Below are 18,011 nucleotides of genomic sequence, written 5' to 3'. Positions count from 1 at the left end.
TATTCTGTGATGATGATATTACTAATTTTTACGTCTCAAAAGTAAATAGAAACAAAATGAAAATGAAAAATATGATGACATATATAATATCACAATTATAAACAGTGCTTCTTTCTAAAACCATTTATTATATCTGAACGTGATTTAAGCCTAAATTTCTTCTTATAACCCTTTATTAGATAAAATGTGGACAGAATTGAAAAGAAAGAGATGTAGCTTTCAGGTGTGGCCTGCACCTGGAGACTACACTCACAAAACAGAGAGATCACTCTCGTACACTCTATCATTCATCAATGAAATATTACATCATTAAATACAATACTAGGAATTAGAAAGTTGCACCCAAACCCCTAAACTTTAGGAACTAATCCTAAACTAGGGAGAACGTTACAACAATGTAACCATTTTCTCCATTAATACAAAATAATATTAATTATTTTTAACTCCCCCCCTTAATGGAGAAAGGGTTCTCCTGGACTCCTAGCATCTTTCTAAACAATTCAAATTTCACTCGTGCAAGAGGCTTTGTAAAAATATCAGCCACATTGTCACAAGTTTTACAATATTCAACAACAATTTCTTTTGACTGTATTTTCTCTCTAACAAAATGGAACTGAGTGTCTATATGTTTGGTGTTTTTGTGAAACACTGGATTGTATGCTAATTTAATGGTGCTCTGGTTGTCGCTTTTGATGGAAGTGGGATTCTTCTGTTCTTTTCCTGCATCTTTGAGAAGCCTTCTCAACCAGATTGCTTCACATGTTGCTGCACACAATGCTTGATACTCAGCTTCACACGAAGACAAGGCTACAGTACTCTGCTTCTTGCTGCTCCATGCTATGACCCCGGATCCTATGTTGAATGCGTAACCTGTGATGGACCTCCGATCATCCAAGTTACCTGCCCAGTCTGAGTCTGAAAAACCTGCTAGAGTAACATCAGATACATCAGTGTATAAAATACCATAATTAATAGTACCACAAAGATACCTCAACACGCTCTTTGCTGCTACCCAGTGACTTTCAAGCGGTTTCAACATGAATTGGCTTAACACACTAACAGAGTATGCCAAATCAGGTTTGGTTGTTGTAAGATATATGAAGCTACCAACCAGTTGTCTGTACATTGTGGCATCAACCTCTTTAGTGCCATCGTCACTGCTCAATTTCAGATTCTGCTGCAAAGGTGTCGCTGCTAATCTACACTGATCCATACCAAACTTTTCCAACAGATTTCTGGCATACTTCCCTTGGGTAAGAAAAGTTTGCCCAGTATCTCTACATACTTCTAATCCCAGACAGTAGTGAAGGCTTTCGAGATCTTTCATCTCAAAAACTTGTGCCATAAGCCTTTTGATTCCTCTGATTAAATCATCTGCATTTCCTGTTATAATCATGTTATCCACATACAAAGAAATCAAAATAATCTGCCCCTAATTATTGTACTTGGTATACAAATTTGGGTCATTTAAACTTCTATGGAAACCATGCTCTACAAATAAAGAATCAACCTTTTCATACCAAGACCTCGGTGATTGCTTTAAACCATATAAAGCCTTTTTCAATCTGCAAACAAGATGTTCCTTCCCCTGCTTTACAAATCTTTCTGGCCGTACAAAGTAAATTTCCTCTTTTAAATCACCATTTAAAAATGCAGATTTAACATCAAGCTGGTGTAATTCCCAATTACATTTAGTAGCTAAAGCAATAAGCATTCTGATTTTATTTAACTTTGCTACATGTGCAAAAGTATCATCAAAATCTATACCTTCCTGCTGTGAATATCCTTTTGCAACCAGCCTAGCTTTTAACTTTTCTATACTTCCGTCTACATTCATTTTTGGTTTAAACAGCCATTTACATCCTATGGGTGTTTTATTCTTAGGCAGCTCAACTAAATCCCAAGTATCATTTCTAATAATTGATTCCATCTCTTCATTCATTACAGCTCTCCATTCCTTAAATTGACTAGCTTCTTTGTAATTAGAGGGTTCTACAATGTTCAAAACCTTTGACATCAAAGCATTGTTTCTCAATTTTAATGGTACTTGAGTCTTCCTAGCTGATCTCCTTGGGAGGGGACTTACCTCAAATTTGTTTTCTTCTGCTGGGCTTGCATTATCACCTTCTTGTTGTTCTTCTTTTTGCTCTTCTTTCTGCTCCTACTCTCTTTCATCCTCGCTGCTTTCCTCCAACAACAATGGAATGTGCCAATCATCACCAACGTCATCTTTCCCTTCCTATACCTGTTCATGAAACACTACATCCCTGCTTGAAAATGTCTTACGAGACTCAGGATTGAATAATTTATATGCTTAAATTCTGTGCCATAACCAACAAAGATGGATTTAACTGCTTTAGGGTCTAATTTCTTCCTATCAGCTTTGGGTATATGGGCAAATGATTTTGACCCAAATACTCTTAGATGACTTACTGCTGGTTTAAATCCATATAGAGCTTCAAAAGGGGTTTTGAAGCCAAGATACCTGGTAGGACTTTTGTTCTTCAAATATACAGCAGTGTTGATAGCCTCTGCCCAAAAACTATTAGACAGACCCTTACCTTGTAGCATACTCCTTGCGCACTCCACCAAGGTTCTGTTTTTGCACTCTGCAACTCCATTCTGCTGTGGTGTGTGTGGCACTGTATACTACTGAACAATCCCGTGAGATTTGCAGAATTTCATGAATTCCTTTAGCTTGTATTCTCCCCCTTGATCAGATCGAAGAATTTTTATACTCTTACCAATTTTTTTTTCCACCAAGGTTTTAAATTCTATAAAGCACGGGAAAGTCTGCATTTTCTTGTTCAAAAAATAAACCCATGAATATCTAGTGCAGTCATCAGGAAATAACAGAAAATAATATGCTCCCCCTAGCGACCTTGTCTGCATAGGTCCGCATACATCAGTGTGCACTAGTTCTAAAATGTCTATTTCCTTCCTCCTATCATGCACAGGAAACTCTTCTCTATGCATTTTTCCTAAGGAACAACCATCACAATTTAACTAAATATTACGAAAGATAGGGAGTCCCTCGACCATACCTTTCCTCTGCAATAACATGAGGTCCTGGAAATTCAAATGACCGAACCTCTAATGCTAGAGTTGTTCGGTTGTCGACCCTCCTGCAACCATGGCTTGCTTTGGTATACTTTTTGCATCCAGTCTGTATAGGCTTCCAACTCCCATGCCTGTTGCAACTATTTCATTCCTGCAATCCTTTATCACACAATGAGTCTTGAAGAACTCGACTTGCATATCTTGATCAGCGATCATGGATACAGATATCAGATTTTTCTTAATTCCAGGTACATATAAGACATTTGTAAGGTGACTAATTTTTCCATTTGGTAACTTAACTGAAATCACCCCATGACCTTTAATCTCGTATCCACTATCATCTCCTAGATATATTTTTGATCCATTTATACTTTCTTCAAGACTATCAAAAAATTCCTTTTTACCTGTCATGTGAGAGGATGCTCCAGAATCGACATACCAAATATCGTCCTCATTAGATGCTGAAAGGGCACAGTCGAAATTCATGACTGAAGTCTTCTTCTTCAACAAAGTATCCTCTGTGCTTTGCACTTGCCTGCCTCCTCTTTACATCATCAGCCTACTTCTTATAACATTCACTCTGTATATGACCCTTCTTTCCACAATAATAACATTTCTTTTCAAAATGATTTGCAAGCATACCTTTATGAGAATGTGAATTCTTATGTGATGTTCCTCCTTTCTGCTTTGATTGCTGCTGTGACTGCTTTCCTTTGAATGATCGTCGTTTCGCCATCAGCGCAAGATCATCACTCTGGGGGTTCAAGTTCTGCCGCCGCTCCTCCTCTTGCTGCAAGATCCCAGTGAGATCATCAAATGTGGGCGCTTTCTCCCTTGCCGACACTGCAGTGATTAATGTTTGAAAATCATCTCGCATCCCGTTCAATGTGATTGCGACAAGATCTTCATCAGACACCGCCACTCCAATGGCCCCCAACCCGTCTTTCACATCTTTAATTCGCGCAACAAATGCAGTAGCAGTCTCCCTTTCCTCCATCCTCATTGAAAATAGCTTGCTTTTAAGTGCCAAAACTCGGCTTGTATTCTGGGTCTCATACAGACTTTTGATTTGCGTCCAGATGTCTACAGACGTTTTACAGTCTCTGATGTGCGCAATAACATTGTCCTTCACAGACATCTTCAACAAGACTTTGGCCTTGTTCTCTCATTTTTCCTAATCTTTCTCCTGTGGCCCTCCGTTCGGCTTCTGCTCATCGCCTATAACTATGGACCAAGCATTCACACCCTCGAGCAAGGTCTGGATCTTAAACTTCCAATTCGTGAAATTAGATCCATTAAGTTTACTAGACTCGTTAAGGTAAGATTCCATCGTATTACTCATTCTGATCAGATCTACAAAATGGATCTACCCAACAACAAAAAACAATACCTGTCAGATCGATCTGTCACCTCTGCCACCGATCTACAGTGTCTGGCAATCCCGCTCCAATGAGCAAATTCGGCGTTTCCAATACAGCCGAAGAATTGATCTGATCAAAATTGATCCGATCTGCCTCTCCCAGATAGATCTGCAACTTCGCCGATCTGCACCCCTTGCAAACCACCAAACGAAGTTGAGGCTTCCCGCAGATCCCCTTGAAGGAAGATTGATGCGTCCCCCTTTGTATCGGCGCTTTCCCGAGCGAAAAATCCGTGCCAATCAAAAATCGCTTAGAGTAATTTTGCTGGCGCGATTAATCCGTAAAATTTCGTGCTAATCGGATGTTCTAGCGCTCTGGCGCGATTAATCCCAAAAAAATCCATGCCAATTCCCCTCCTGGCGCTTCTGTCAGCGCAAAAAGCGCGCCAATATCCTTTCTCCTCAGAAAAAAATATCCGAGTCCGAGCCAGGTGTTCTGCAGTACACCTGCTCAATTGAGCACAAAGCTCTTGTGTACACGCGGCCACAAAGGCACTTCAAGCCACACAGGCAATTCTACCACACAGGTAAGCTAACTACAAAGGCACTTTAGCCACAAAGGTGACAAAAGATCAGTCTCGCCCAATCTGAGCTTTGATACCAAGATAAAATGTGAACAGAATTGAAAAGAAAGAGATGTAGCTCTCAGGTGTGGCCTGCACCTGGAGACTACACTCACAAAACAGAGAGATCACTCAAGTACACTCTAGCATTCATCAATGAAAGATTACATCATTAAATACAATACTAGGAATTAGGAAGTTGCACCCAAACCCCTAAACTTTAGGAACTAACTCTAAACTAGGGAGAACATTACAACAATGTAACCATTTTCTCCATTAATACAAAATAATATTAATTATTTTTAACTTTATTATATCTTTATCATTCCACCCTCCGGAGGACGGAACATATTTCAAAGCTATTACCAACGGAGACGTGAAAGTTGTGGAAGGCCAAGTAAAACAAGGAGCGACGAAGGTATCATGGGCCTAGCACCGCCATATACGTCAATTCTGCAATAATATTTGTTAAATGTGGATGTCAACCAAAAGTGGGATCACTCCATTGGATTTAGGTGTTTAGAAGTCTAACTACGTTGACAAAAATGTCATAAACTGCCAAAAGTACAAAAGTGAAATGAATTTCATGGATGCCTTGGTGCGCCTAGGGTATCAGGGTATTTTTTTAAGAATATTTGAGAATTTGATGGATATGGTTGTTGTTAATTATTTGACCACATTTATGTTTGTTTTATTTTTGAATACTTTGAGAATCAGTGATCAACATAAGTTTAGGGGAGTTAAATCTTAACCTTCATCTATATATACTATTATGAATATTTAGGCATATTTCATTGACAAATTATAACAATGTATTTAATCATTCAAGAATGTAATTTAAATAATAGCAAATCACAAGCTTGCTTGAACTTGTATAATTGTTTAGTCAGATTTTTTAAAAATGTATTTTAAATAATAACAACTTACAAATTTGCTTGAAATTATATAATTAAATTTCCAAAAAAATTAAGAAATTAAAAAAAAATCATTTTATTATATTAATTTTATCATTTTCATATTTAATTTAAATAATTTATTTCAATTATTTTATAAAATATGAAAATAAAATATAATTTATGAATTTAATTATGATGAAAATCTAATCATTAATATATAATGAATATATAACTGAAACTTCCAAATTTCCATTTAATTAATGATCAACCCTCCAACTTCCCATAGATGCCCATAAGTGTTATGATAAGTAACTTCCCAAAGATGCCCATTATGATAAGTAAAGTGAAGAGAATTTGTTGATGATGATTATGCGTTGAATCTTAGAAGTGATAACAAGCTCTAAGGCCAAGAGAAATACAAAGTTTAATGAATTAATGAGTTGTTTTTAGTGTGAATTTTTGGAAATTTTTATGGTGGGTTTTTTTGGTCGGGTAATCGTGTGCATTTGAAGTGCCTTAGGTGTCTTTCAGGGCGTTGAATCTATATGTATAGTTAAAAAACTAGTTTAAATAACACAAATCAAAATTTCACCTCAAATTTTTCCACCAAATTCCAGCACCAGAAAGTCCAAAATATCACACTAAAAACAACTCCAAATTTTAAAACTGATAACAAGCTCCAAAACTAAGAAACATACCGTGCTAAATGATATACAGTCTTTTCAAATTTTCCATTAGTACAACGTTTTAAGGATTAATTAGCATGTTTACTCGCTGAAGAGTACGAAGTGCACGACATTGCAAAGGTATTGTCCGATATGCTAATGGAGGATAAGACTTGAGGGCTAGTTAACCAATATAAATATTGTTTTCAACATTATTCAATGACCTACTTTGCCCTTCTTGTTTTCAACATTATTCACTGACCTACTTTGCCCTTCTTTCTGGCATACGAGGCAAGGCCCACCTATAACCATAGGAGACATCATTTTGAGCCTAAACATAAGCTTCATATTTACTTTAATCGGCAAACCATATTCCATTTCAAAAGAAGCCATTCCTTCTTCCTGTCGGGCAACCTTGTTCTGCATTACTTACCAGAAAGTCTCCAACAATTTATTAACTCCAATTTCATATCTTCATAGGAAATAAAATAAAGACTAGCCAGACAAGGTATTTCAATCACATTGACATTTGAAAAACTTGCATGTCCAATAGCATGTATTTTACAAATATTAATGATCCCCATGAAACCGACATAATATTATTGTTCTATATATATATATATATCATAGATTCCTGCATCATCCAGCCAGTGGCTTTTATACTTCCCTCGATGGATCAACGTTGTTTATTACCTTCCTCATCTCCATTTCCTCTGCGCCACCTTTGATATCCACAGGCAGCTCATGACCTTCCGTTGTTACTGTACCTGGATATACAATATGGCTGTCGTTGCTAAATGCCTCGTTGGTTTCTCTCTTGTAAACGTACAGCCGAGAGACAACTAGGAAGAACATAAAATTTACAAAGCTAAGAATAGCCATGAATGCATAATAGTAATAAATACGAGATGCATTCAGATTGTTCAAGACCCAGCCGGTGTGGTCCTTTCTTCCACTGATCTTAGCTGTAGCTTTCAGAAAAAGAGTAGTTAAAAAACCCCCCATCCCTAATGTACTACAATATAATGCAGTTCCTATGCTCTGCATGCTCTCGGGCACCTGATCATAGAAGAATTCTAACTTTGCTGTCTCAAGAAAGGCTTCTGCTATGCCTCCCAACAAAAACTGAGGAAGTAAAATGAAAACAGTGAGTGGGGATACTGCTTTCCTGTCACGTTCAAAACCGTGAGCTTTCACAACACTGATCCGTTTCACATCGGTTATGGAAGCCACTGCCATGCATACCATGAGGACGAAGATGCCAATACCCATCCTCTGTAAGATCGTGATGCCTCGGGGGTTTCCCGTGAATCTTCGGAAAATCCTGACTAACACTTTGTCGTAGACTATAATGGATACCACCATTGACAAAGCGAAAAATGATGTGAGCGAGCCTGCAGGGATTTGAAAATGAGAACCCATATGTCTGTTTAGTGTCGTTCCCTGCTTTACGAATAGTGTGGTTACATGGGAACTCAAGGTGCTTGGTATGAACAAAAGGACCCAAATTGGAAGCATTTTGAGCATCAGCTTGGTTTCTTCTACTTGGGTTACAGGACACAGCTTCCATCGACTGGTTGAACCACCCTTGGTAGCTGCTTTGTCTAAGAATCTGTGAGGTAGAAAAAGGAAATTCAGAATCAATAATAGTGCAGTGAAGTTAGGGGAAAATTAATTTGTATAAACCTGGATAGAAAAGTAAGTTATTTCTGATAAACCTAAGAAGAAAACAAATTAAGTTATACGTAGGACAATTATATACCTTTATATATATATATATATATATATATATATATAACATTAGTAAATGTCTTTTGAAAAACAATAGGTAAACATTAATAGTATAGATTTGATATTAACATTTATTAATAATAATATTACAAAAATAGCTATTATAATAAAAATATTATTATTATTAATTATTGTAATTATTGTTAATCTATTGTTATAATTATTTTTTAAAAAATCAAATATTGTTTTTTTATAATTTATTTAGGTTAAATTTAAAGATTTATAATATAAAATGTGGTTTACCATGGTTGATTTTTATATGGTAATAATCTTTGTCACAATGTGATATTGGACCATGATTGACCACAATTGATAATGATTGACCATAGTTAATTTTCATATTGAGATAATCTTTAGAATAACGTTACATTGAATCATCATTAACCATGATTATAAACTCAAGACTTTTATATTAAACTCAAAAATTAACATTATAAACCCTATAAATAATATTATACACCAGATATATGAATACTAAAACTAAATACATTTCATAAAAACAAATATATTATAATAATAGTAACCGATTAAACTAATTATATTATTATTATAAAAATAATCCTATAGAGAAAACAACATGAGAAATGATGCTAACACTTCTCACATAAAAATGACTTTAAAACAATAAAGATGGTTGTGACTGTCATATTATCGAAGTTTCAAAAAACCAAAGGAGACCCAAAAAAATAAATTAAAGATGATTGATTTCAATAATTTCAACCAGGGTTTGTCTACTAAAAAATAATCAAACTGAAAATTAAATTTAGTCCTTGTTGAACTCACCTCAAAACCGGAGTATGAGAAATGGGGAATCTGCCTTTAGCAACATACTCTTTGGGGTCAATCTCATAAAGCTTGGTGGGATCTGATGGCACATTAGCTTTCCATTTACGAACTGCTGCAATAATTACCTGAGCCATCCGATTGAATGGATTTCCATTCTGTACTTTGTGTCTGTAAAATGGAGTACCAATTAAGAATAGTACGAGAGATATAATCAATCCCGCCGTGGGAATCGCATAACCTACGGTGAATCCCACGCGATCCTGGATGTATATCAGAAAACTATCTGCAAACAGCATTCCCAAAAACACAGTAAGTATCCACCAATTGAAGAAGGAGGATTTCTGAAGCTTCTCTTTGGGATCAAATTCATCGAACTGATCTGCACCTATGGTGGAGATGTTGGGCTTTGTACCGCCAGTCCCCACGGCGAGAACGTACAAAGCAGAGTAGAAAATCCCAACCTGAAGGCTGGAAGCTTTCTTACATAAGTCGGAGCTCGGTTGGCATTCTTGTGGTTTCAGAGATGGCAACGCAACCGCCAATGTTAAAATCACCATCCCCTGTCAAATACAACAACAGGTAACTACGTAAATGAACTTAGACGCTACCTGTTTTGCTTGAATATTTTTGAATCCATCACACTGAAGAATTTACTTTTTGAGCCAGGCTCATCATCAAGATTAAAAGATGAGAAATTCCTCGCATCACACTGAAGAATTTACTTTTCGAGCCAGGCTTTAAAAGATGAGAATTTCCTCGCTATCTACTTATATGGTTATTTCTCGTCTTTCAATCTTGATGATGAGCCATGATGCGCAAAAAGTTGATTCTGAAATTTTAGTGTAATAGATTTATAAATATTTGATCAAAATAATTTACATTATATAAAATTTTTTGTTATTGGATTGTTTTTAGTGTGATTTTTAGATTTTCCGGGGAAAATTTGAGGTGAAATCTTGATTCCTGTTATTTAAACTAGTTTTTGATTGTATATATGGATTCAGCACCTTTACTTTAGTGCACTTAGATTATGCAAGGTTACCTATCAAACTTGTGATTTCAATAAATTCAAGCTTGTAATTTCAATAAATTCCTGTGAAATTTTAGAGAAATTAGACTAGTAAAACCACTTGTAAAACTTCTAAAAAATCTCACCAAAAACAACTAACTTGTTATTAGCTCAAATAAATAACATTAAACATTACTAAATAAAAAAAAATACAAATAAAGGAAAGTTATCTTTTAAATAAATAATTGTTACCATAAAATTTAAGTAAAAATATAAAACTTAATAAATAATTGTTACCATAAAATTTAAGTAAAAATATAAAACTTATCTGCTTATGAATATTTTACCATATATTTCATAAAACGGTATTTTCTATATATATTCCATTAAACAGTAAAAAAAAATATTAATTTTAATGTAAAAATAAAATCGCATTTTGTGGATTTCAAATTCTGTGTGTCTTCAATCTTTATGAAATATGTATATTCTCTTCTCACCTTCCACCCATTTTGACAATCCAATTTGACTTCGTTTGCACTCTATAGTTTCTAGCCGCCTCCATCTATCTCTACCCCTATACTATTTGAAATATGCATGTTATCTTCCTCACCTTCACTCATCATCCCATTTTATTTGAAATATGCATGTTATCTTCCTCACCTTTACTCATCATCCCTCACCTTTACTCATCATCCCATTTTGAGTCTCAAATGAAACAACAAGATGTCCTTTATTGAATGTTTAGGCATCACCCTATTTTAAGGGGTTAATATTTGTAATTGGGCTAATTTTTCATGTTTAAAAAAAATATTTAATTTTCATTTTTTTTTAAATTATTGGTCCATAATTTATACTCTGGAATTGTTTTACTATAGAAATGGCTTAAATTATATATAAAGATTACATAAAATTAAAATAATTTTTCATTCTTAAAATTTATCCAACTAAAATAGTGTTGGTAAAAAAACTTATATATTCCAAATATGATGACCAGAAGAAAAGAAAATGTGTTTAGATAGTCAAAACTATGGATGGAATAAGAGAGACAAGTTGCAGACCAGTATATAAACAAATGAAAACACTGTGAATGTCCAATAGCGTCCCCAGTGAGTGTCTGCAATATATGCGCCGATGACAGGGGTGATCCAAACTGTACCAGACCAGTTAGAGACATTCGATGAAGAGGTCACAGTTCCTTCATGCAGCTTAGTCGTTAGGTAAATCACTAAATTGGAGGCAATTCCATAATAAGCCATCCTTTCACAGACCTCATACGCTGTCATGTTTAAACAGTGTTAATCCGTCAATATTTACAAATTAAGCGGCCAACAAGAAATTAAACACCAATTTCTGATTCCCAACCAGGAATGTCACTCGTCACAAATTGTGAACAAGAAATCAATCGCAGAAGACTCATAGCATATTAAATTTGTATTCAATAAGAAGAAAAACATATTGGCGATTATTTATTGATGAGCAGAAAGCATGTAAGTGAAACAGACACTGCATTGCATATAAATCTTACCAACTATGAAGGAACAAGCCTTCCATCTTCCAGTTTTGGACCTGAGAACGGGCCTGCCTTTGAGATCGACAGAGCCATCCATGGCAATTAATCCTTCAGACTCCATGATAGAACTCTCTTGGAGTTCTTATCCAGCCACTGCTATATGCAGCTTGCACTAATCAGCCTACGAGCTTTGACGAGTGATGGTCACCACAAACTTCATAGCGTTGGCTCCTGCTTATAAAGTTTCTCTCTTTCAATCTAGTGCTTACAGACCTTCCGATATAGCTTGCAATAACATCAATAATTGTTGAAACTAGGCCATGGTTGAAACTTCCTCCAATTATGCTTTCAAGTGATCGGATCAGATTCCTAGATTGCTTTGTTTTGACTCAAAAATTGTGGCCGAATTGTTGCCACGGTACGGATATCGTCTAGCCCGATTTGCTGAGAAGTCAGTATGATTTTAATTAAGAATAAATTCATTTAAATAATTCAGAGCCTATGTTTCTTTTTAAGAGTTTACAAGTTATGGGTAGGGTATGTATGTATTAGTAGATTTTAGCAGTCAAATTTTTGTGTATAGATAGGTCCATTACCCCACATGATAAAATACCAAAATAGACACTATTTATCACACAAAAAAACGCCTAGAACACTCTATTCTACAATGTAATTATACAAATACAAATATATGAAATGCTATCTCAAGGTAGGGAAACTATCTTGGAGACAATCACATATTTTAGACAATATCTCAACCATGGTCAATATAGGAAGCTAACTGGTTGGAGAGCATCTCTCATCCTACTAGGCTTCAACAACCTCTTAACTAATAGGAAGAGACTCCTAGTAGAAACTAGAACTCTATCAACGATCACCAATAGTTCAATAATTAAATATATGATCACACATTCATGACAAATAATAGTTACATGTTCTAACACTCTTTGTTAACAACTACTTGCCATAACCTTCTTCGGCTAAGGTCTTGAACATCTTCCTCCATGCAAGAAACGCATAACTACAAACTGAAATCCTTATAACCAACAAAGTCTACCTCTCATCTAGCCTAGCATTTTCACCTTGTACCTCAATCACGCGAACATTGTAATATTCCCTTTTCTTAATATGGTCAATATGGATGAAATCTACCCATGATATTTACCATGGTATTTTCCCATGCTATCTTCCTGTGCTATTCACCTTTGTTTTTTGAGGGAAACAATAAAATAAGGTTTCTAGAAAGTCCATCAAGCCTATAAAAGGGGATAGGAGCTAGGAATTTGGGGCATCCTAGGTTTGTATATCTTATCATGCTTTCTTGAGAAATTGGCTTGGTCGGTTCTAGTTTGATCACATGACAAGAACCCCACAATGATCTATGTTGGGTGGATCCATCTAGGATTCACAAGAGTGCTTCAATATTTTAGCTTAGATATTTGATGAGCAGTCATGCATGCCATTCACAAGGGCTTCAGTTTTACTTGTATGGGCATGTAATATTTTTAGATTTAAACTATAAATAAGTGGTTGCATTTTTCTTTCTCACATCCCTTTTTGTTCCGTGTTCTATGTTGAAGCATTTTTAGGCCATTATATTGTGCCAGATCTATTGAAAATTTAATCGTTTAGGATCTTACAAACATCACCAAACTGTTGACATTCATATAAAGGAATAATCCTCCATCGAAATTCATGGATACCTCACTATTGCAACCGCTAGTCTAGTAGGATTTTCTTCAAATACATGGTTCATTAAACTTCTTGGTGAATTCCCCCTGAATATAAAACTTCACCTAATAGAGTATACAACTAATATGGTCCACTCAAGTGTATCTAGCCAACACATGGCCCATTCTTCAAAGTGTTAAATAACTCCCTAATAGAAGTTATTGAACTAAAGTAGAGAAATTCATTATAATGGGCACATGATAAAGGGGTATGCATGCCTATCCAACTATTACAATGATATGTCCTTTTCATGTTATATAGAGCTAGATACAACACATCTCATGAAGATAACATGTACAAAAATTTTCAAGGACTAATACATCAACTTAAACATGATATTATAGACTTGCTACAACATGTGGATCACATTACAACATGGTCAAAACTCTATTTTATTTCAAACATTCACACAATTTACCTTTGTTGTACATCATCATTCAAACTTTTTTGTTGCCACAAACAATACTCTCTATTTCCATAATGTTTCAATAAGAACCGTCACATGCTTTCCTAGGTCCAAACTCTAAATATCTTTTTTTGTATTGAGGACCCTTTTATCCTCTCTAATGAAACCTCATCACTCCACTCCAAAAATTCAACTTGCAACCAACACTTGGATTTATCAAGCAAGAAAAATGAAAATCACTTCCACCTTAGAAAGTGTCTGTGTTGCTCTCTTCACCTAAGGAATTGTAATCACAAGATAGCTTGAAAACAAACATAGTCTTGATACCTCAGATAAACCGAGAAGTTGTTGCACTCCATGATCTAAGATCAATTTAGTCATGAAGATTGAGTAACTGGCCATCTTATGGATCCACTTCCATCTATCGAGATACATAAGTGCCATCTATTGTACTCACTAGATGTCTAGGTAACTAGTCTAGATACAAGATTTATCCATCTCAGTCTGTTGTAGCTATTGCAACACCCTCCAAAATTTTGGCTTACACTCAATTTTTGAGCCTTCCTTGGCCTTGAAGATCATTGTTTTCACAAACATTAGAACTTATTTCATGAGATTTCTTGTAGTTTTTTGTTCGCATTTTCATGTTGGATTCACTATCGTCTTTTGGCATGTTTGGTTGTCACGCAACGTTTACAAGCTTATTTTGATGGTTTCAAAAGTCTCTCTTTGTGTATATGAGTTTTTCTAACTATGTAAACATTTGTCACACTCATGCACAAAGTTCTGAGCATTGTCACACAAGTGTCATCACGGTCATCCCAAAGTCCATCTTAAGTGTCGCACTTGTCGTACCTTACCGTAAAGTTATCACACAGAGGGAAATTATTTGTTCATATGTTTGGATGATATATGGTGTCATGTCACAAAGTATTTTAAGTGTGTGATCACAATCAAAATTCATCACCCATCTCACTGATCCCACACTTAGCCATTTTTGGAAAAACTTTTGGATCGATCAACCTAGTCTCTATGGACCTCTCCTGAGCTACACACTACACAGTATTATCCCTATAGCTATGATCTTGCTACTTGGTACTCTGCAATGCATAGTTCTTATCTCCCAAATTTGTTTCATTGTGTAATTTCTTTTCCCAAGCCCCAACCTTGACCTCTAGAATTGCACAGTGATGTCTTATGCACCCGCATAGTAGCCCAACCTCCCTTGACTCCCAAAATTGCATAGTTGTCTCTCCTAATGTCCATTCCCTCAACTTGTCTCCACTAGCTCTGGAAACTGCGTAGTCTTGTCCTTCAGGCCTGCTTGAGCTGTGCACTGTATAGTCTCAGAGCTCAAGATTTTCCCCTAGCTGCTGGAACTGCGCATTGTGCAGTCACTGAGTCCCTCTTCCCAGCATGTCACTTGTTCCATGCTCAATTTTTGGATCAGAATGCATCATCTTAGACTAGAGAGTTTTCAGATTGATGTCGTCTCATCATGAGTGAATTGCAAGAAAAGGTACCCTATCATGTCATGGCAAGATGATGGAGAAGGAGAAGAAGGAGGTAAGAATGCCTAAAGACTCTCTTGTAGCTGAGCTTACAATTCGATCGATCAAGAGAAAGCAAAGGGACAATAGTTTGTGACCACTATCCAAGACTGGAGATCATTGAATATTTCGCATCACCAAGCCATCCAAAGGTGAAGAGAAATCATCTTCAAGAAGACATCGAGCACTTAGCAGCAATAGTGACTTGACATTGCGACATCATCAAGTAGTCCATGTCGGCAATGTCATGTCATGTCATGTCATGAGTAGTCATATCCCACATCACTATTTTGGATCATGTATATTGTATTCAAAATATATTGTAAAGTGGAAGTATAAAGTACACACATGGAATGTAAAGAGTCATGTAAGTTGAAAAGTCATAGGAATTCAAACAGTCATGAGGGTAGTCAAAGAGTCACCCTTGGTTATATATACTCCTTCATTGTATAAACAAAGGGCTTTTCACCTTGGCTCCTCCCGCAAGGCATTAGAGAGATAAGATAGTTCTTTGACGAGCAAGGAGAGGCCCCAATGCTCCACTACTAGAGCTAGTGATGTACATCATAAACATGTGTCTTGTAACTTTTACTTAATAAAAGAAGCCTTCAAGGCCACCACGTTCTTCATGCATGGACTATGAATGTTTGTAAGACTATTCTACGAATGTTTGTATTTCATGTTTGCTTCGACATGTGCTAAGATAGTTGAACTATTTCGGTAACTTTAATACTTATCTTATTGAGAATGTGTTGTAATGGTTTTTATTATTGTCCCATCCTTGTGGACTATTTCACAGGATATTAGACGGATCTTTCTTCATTTGTTGGATGTAACCACCAGCGCATCCAAAGTGGACTATTTTGTTGGATGTTAGATGGACCTTTATGGTTCATGTATGTCTCTTCTTGGTTGCTACTATAAACTCTCACTTAGAGGCTCACTTTTCTCCCCTTTTTGAAGTAGAAGAACCTTGACACAGTTGCAACTGAACGCTCACCACGAACACCTTCTTGCTTTTTGAAGATACCGTTGCATCCCTCTCTCTCTCTCTGACAACTAGAGCCAAGGAAAATATTTAAGAATTCGGCAACCGGGCCTTTATACTAGATCAGACTTTTACACCAAATTGTGTGAGTTCTAATTGGGACTTCCCATCGGGGAGATCCCCTAACTATTAGTGGGTCCAGCACCATCAACATAGTCTTACATTTTCTATGCATATTCCAATTAGGACTTACAATGCACCACTCGACAAGCAATTCATGGAGAAAAGGTTTGTATTTAGAACCCATTTCTTTGACCACCCTTCTCACTTAGTAAACTCATGAATGATGTTTTCATCACCAAAAAAACTATTGTAGCATCAAATATATTAGCAAAAGATAATAACATTGGACAGGTATATCTTTCTGTTTTCCTAGTTTTATCTACATTCTTGCATAACCTCATCACTATCGCATGGACCAATTAAATAACAAATCCTCTTCACTTACCTGCACTTCAACATTACGATCCACTTTGGAGTATCTTTAGTCTTCATTTGTTTTTCAAAATTAAATTGTTATCTTGGATTCAAAGTAGCTAATTCTAATCAAATTGTTGCATTGAGTTAGCTACGTTAAATGTAATTGCTTCTGATTCCAAAGAATTTATGAGTACCATCAATAACTTATTATTCTGCATGTGGTCCCTCTGCGCCTGCAAAGCAGGATCATTCAATACAACTCTAGGAGTGATAGTAGCCTTGGGTTTGCATGGTCCCCTTTGAGTTTTGTCTTTTGTGCCCTATTCCTTGTCCGCTTCCTTGCTTTCTTTAGTGTTGTTATTCTCCTTGTATTTAGAGCCCTCGTGCTCCTTTTCTCTGTTTCTTTGCCTTTCAGCTAAGGATCCCTATTCTCTTCTATTGGTTTTTTTTTCTCTGTTGGCCACTGCCTGCTTGTAGGAGGGAGTGGAGCTCCCTCCTTTACGACCTTCCATGGAGAATGAACTCTATTAAACTGTAACCCTAGCTCCAAAATCGCCATCCTGCTCCGTGGCCCCCCCGTTTCCGAGATCCATAATTTAATAATAATCAAATACATAAATGATATGAAATTTATATCATTCTATTTCAAAAAAAATAGAAAGAAAAATGGTCAAAGATGAAAACACAAATTATTGAATATGTTTAAGTGAAGCATTTAAGTTTATTTCTTTTGTATATCTATATATATATATATATTAAAAAATTTATAATTTATATAAATTTAACCATTTAAAATTATTATTTAAATAAAAAAGTTATCATTTTGAATAAATTTCATTGAAAAATATATTTAAGAAAATATTAATATTATGCATAAAAATTTGTTTATACTTTAATTCGTTCATCTGGATCTTGTATGAAATTGTGAATGAGACAGCACTATAGAGAGACGTGGGAGATATGGAAAGCCTAGTAAAACAAGGAGACCGCGAAGGTATAACAGGCCAACAGGGCCATAACATCGTTTCTCCAATAATATTGATGATTTAAAATTCCACACACGCTAAGTTGAATGTGATGTCGGCCAGAAGTGGGATCATTCCATTCGATTTGGGTGTGTGGATGTCTAACAACGTTGACAAAAATGTGGTGAAAT

General features: G+C 35.8%; 1 protein-coding gene across 2 annotated transcripts; it reads right to left on the bottom strand.

The window, feature by feature from the left end:
* Positions 1-6,960: 6,960 nt before the first annotated feature.
* On the bottom strand, positions 6,961-11,964 carry LOC149162818 (protein NRT1/ PTR FAMILY 5.2-like). Of its 2 annotated transcripts, none has more exons than XM_089435804.1 (4): positions 11,716-11,964; positions 11,249-11,466; positions 9,179-9,741; positions 6,961-8,216 (listed from the first exon to the last, which is right to left on the bottom strand). In XM_089435804.1, the coding sequence occupies exons 1-4, from the start codon at positions 11,819-11,821 to the stop codon at positions 7,262-7,264; spliced, it is 1,842 nt and encodes a 613-aa protein (XP_089291930.1). In that variant the 5' UTR covers positions 11,822-11,964; the 3' UTR covers positions 6,961-7,261. The 2 variants fall into 2 exon arrangements, with proteins under 2 accessions (XP_089291930.1, XP_089291931.1); XM_089435805.1 differs by having other exon boundaries at positions 6,963-8,216; positions 11,249-11,304; positions 11,716-11,962.
* Positions 11,965-18,011: the final 6,047 nt, after the last annotated feature.

Source organism: Pinus tabuliformis, chromosome 5_2, assembly GCF_031772625.1.
Source record: "Pinus tabuliformis cultivar Carrire ecotype Pingquan chromosome 5_2, CPIR1, whole genome shotgun sequence".
Lineage (NCBI taxonomy): Eukaryota > Viridiplantae > Streptophyta > Pinopsida > Pinales > Pinaceae > Pinus > Pinus tabuliformis.
Note: the sequence above shows the minus strand (reverse complement) of the source record. Positions and strands in the feature narration are given on the sequence as shown.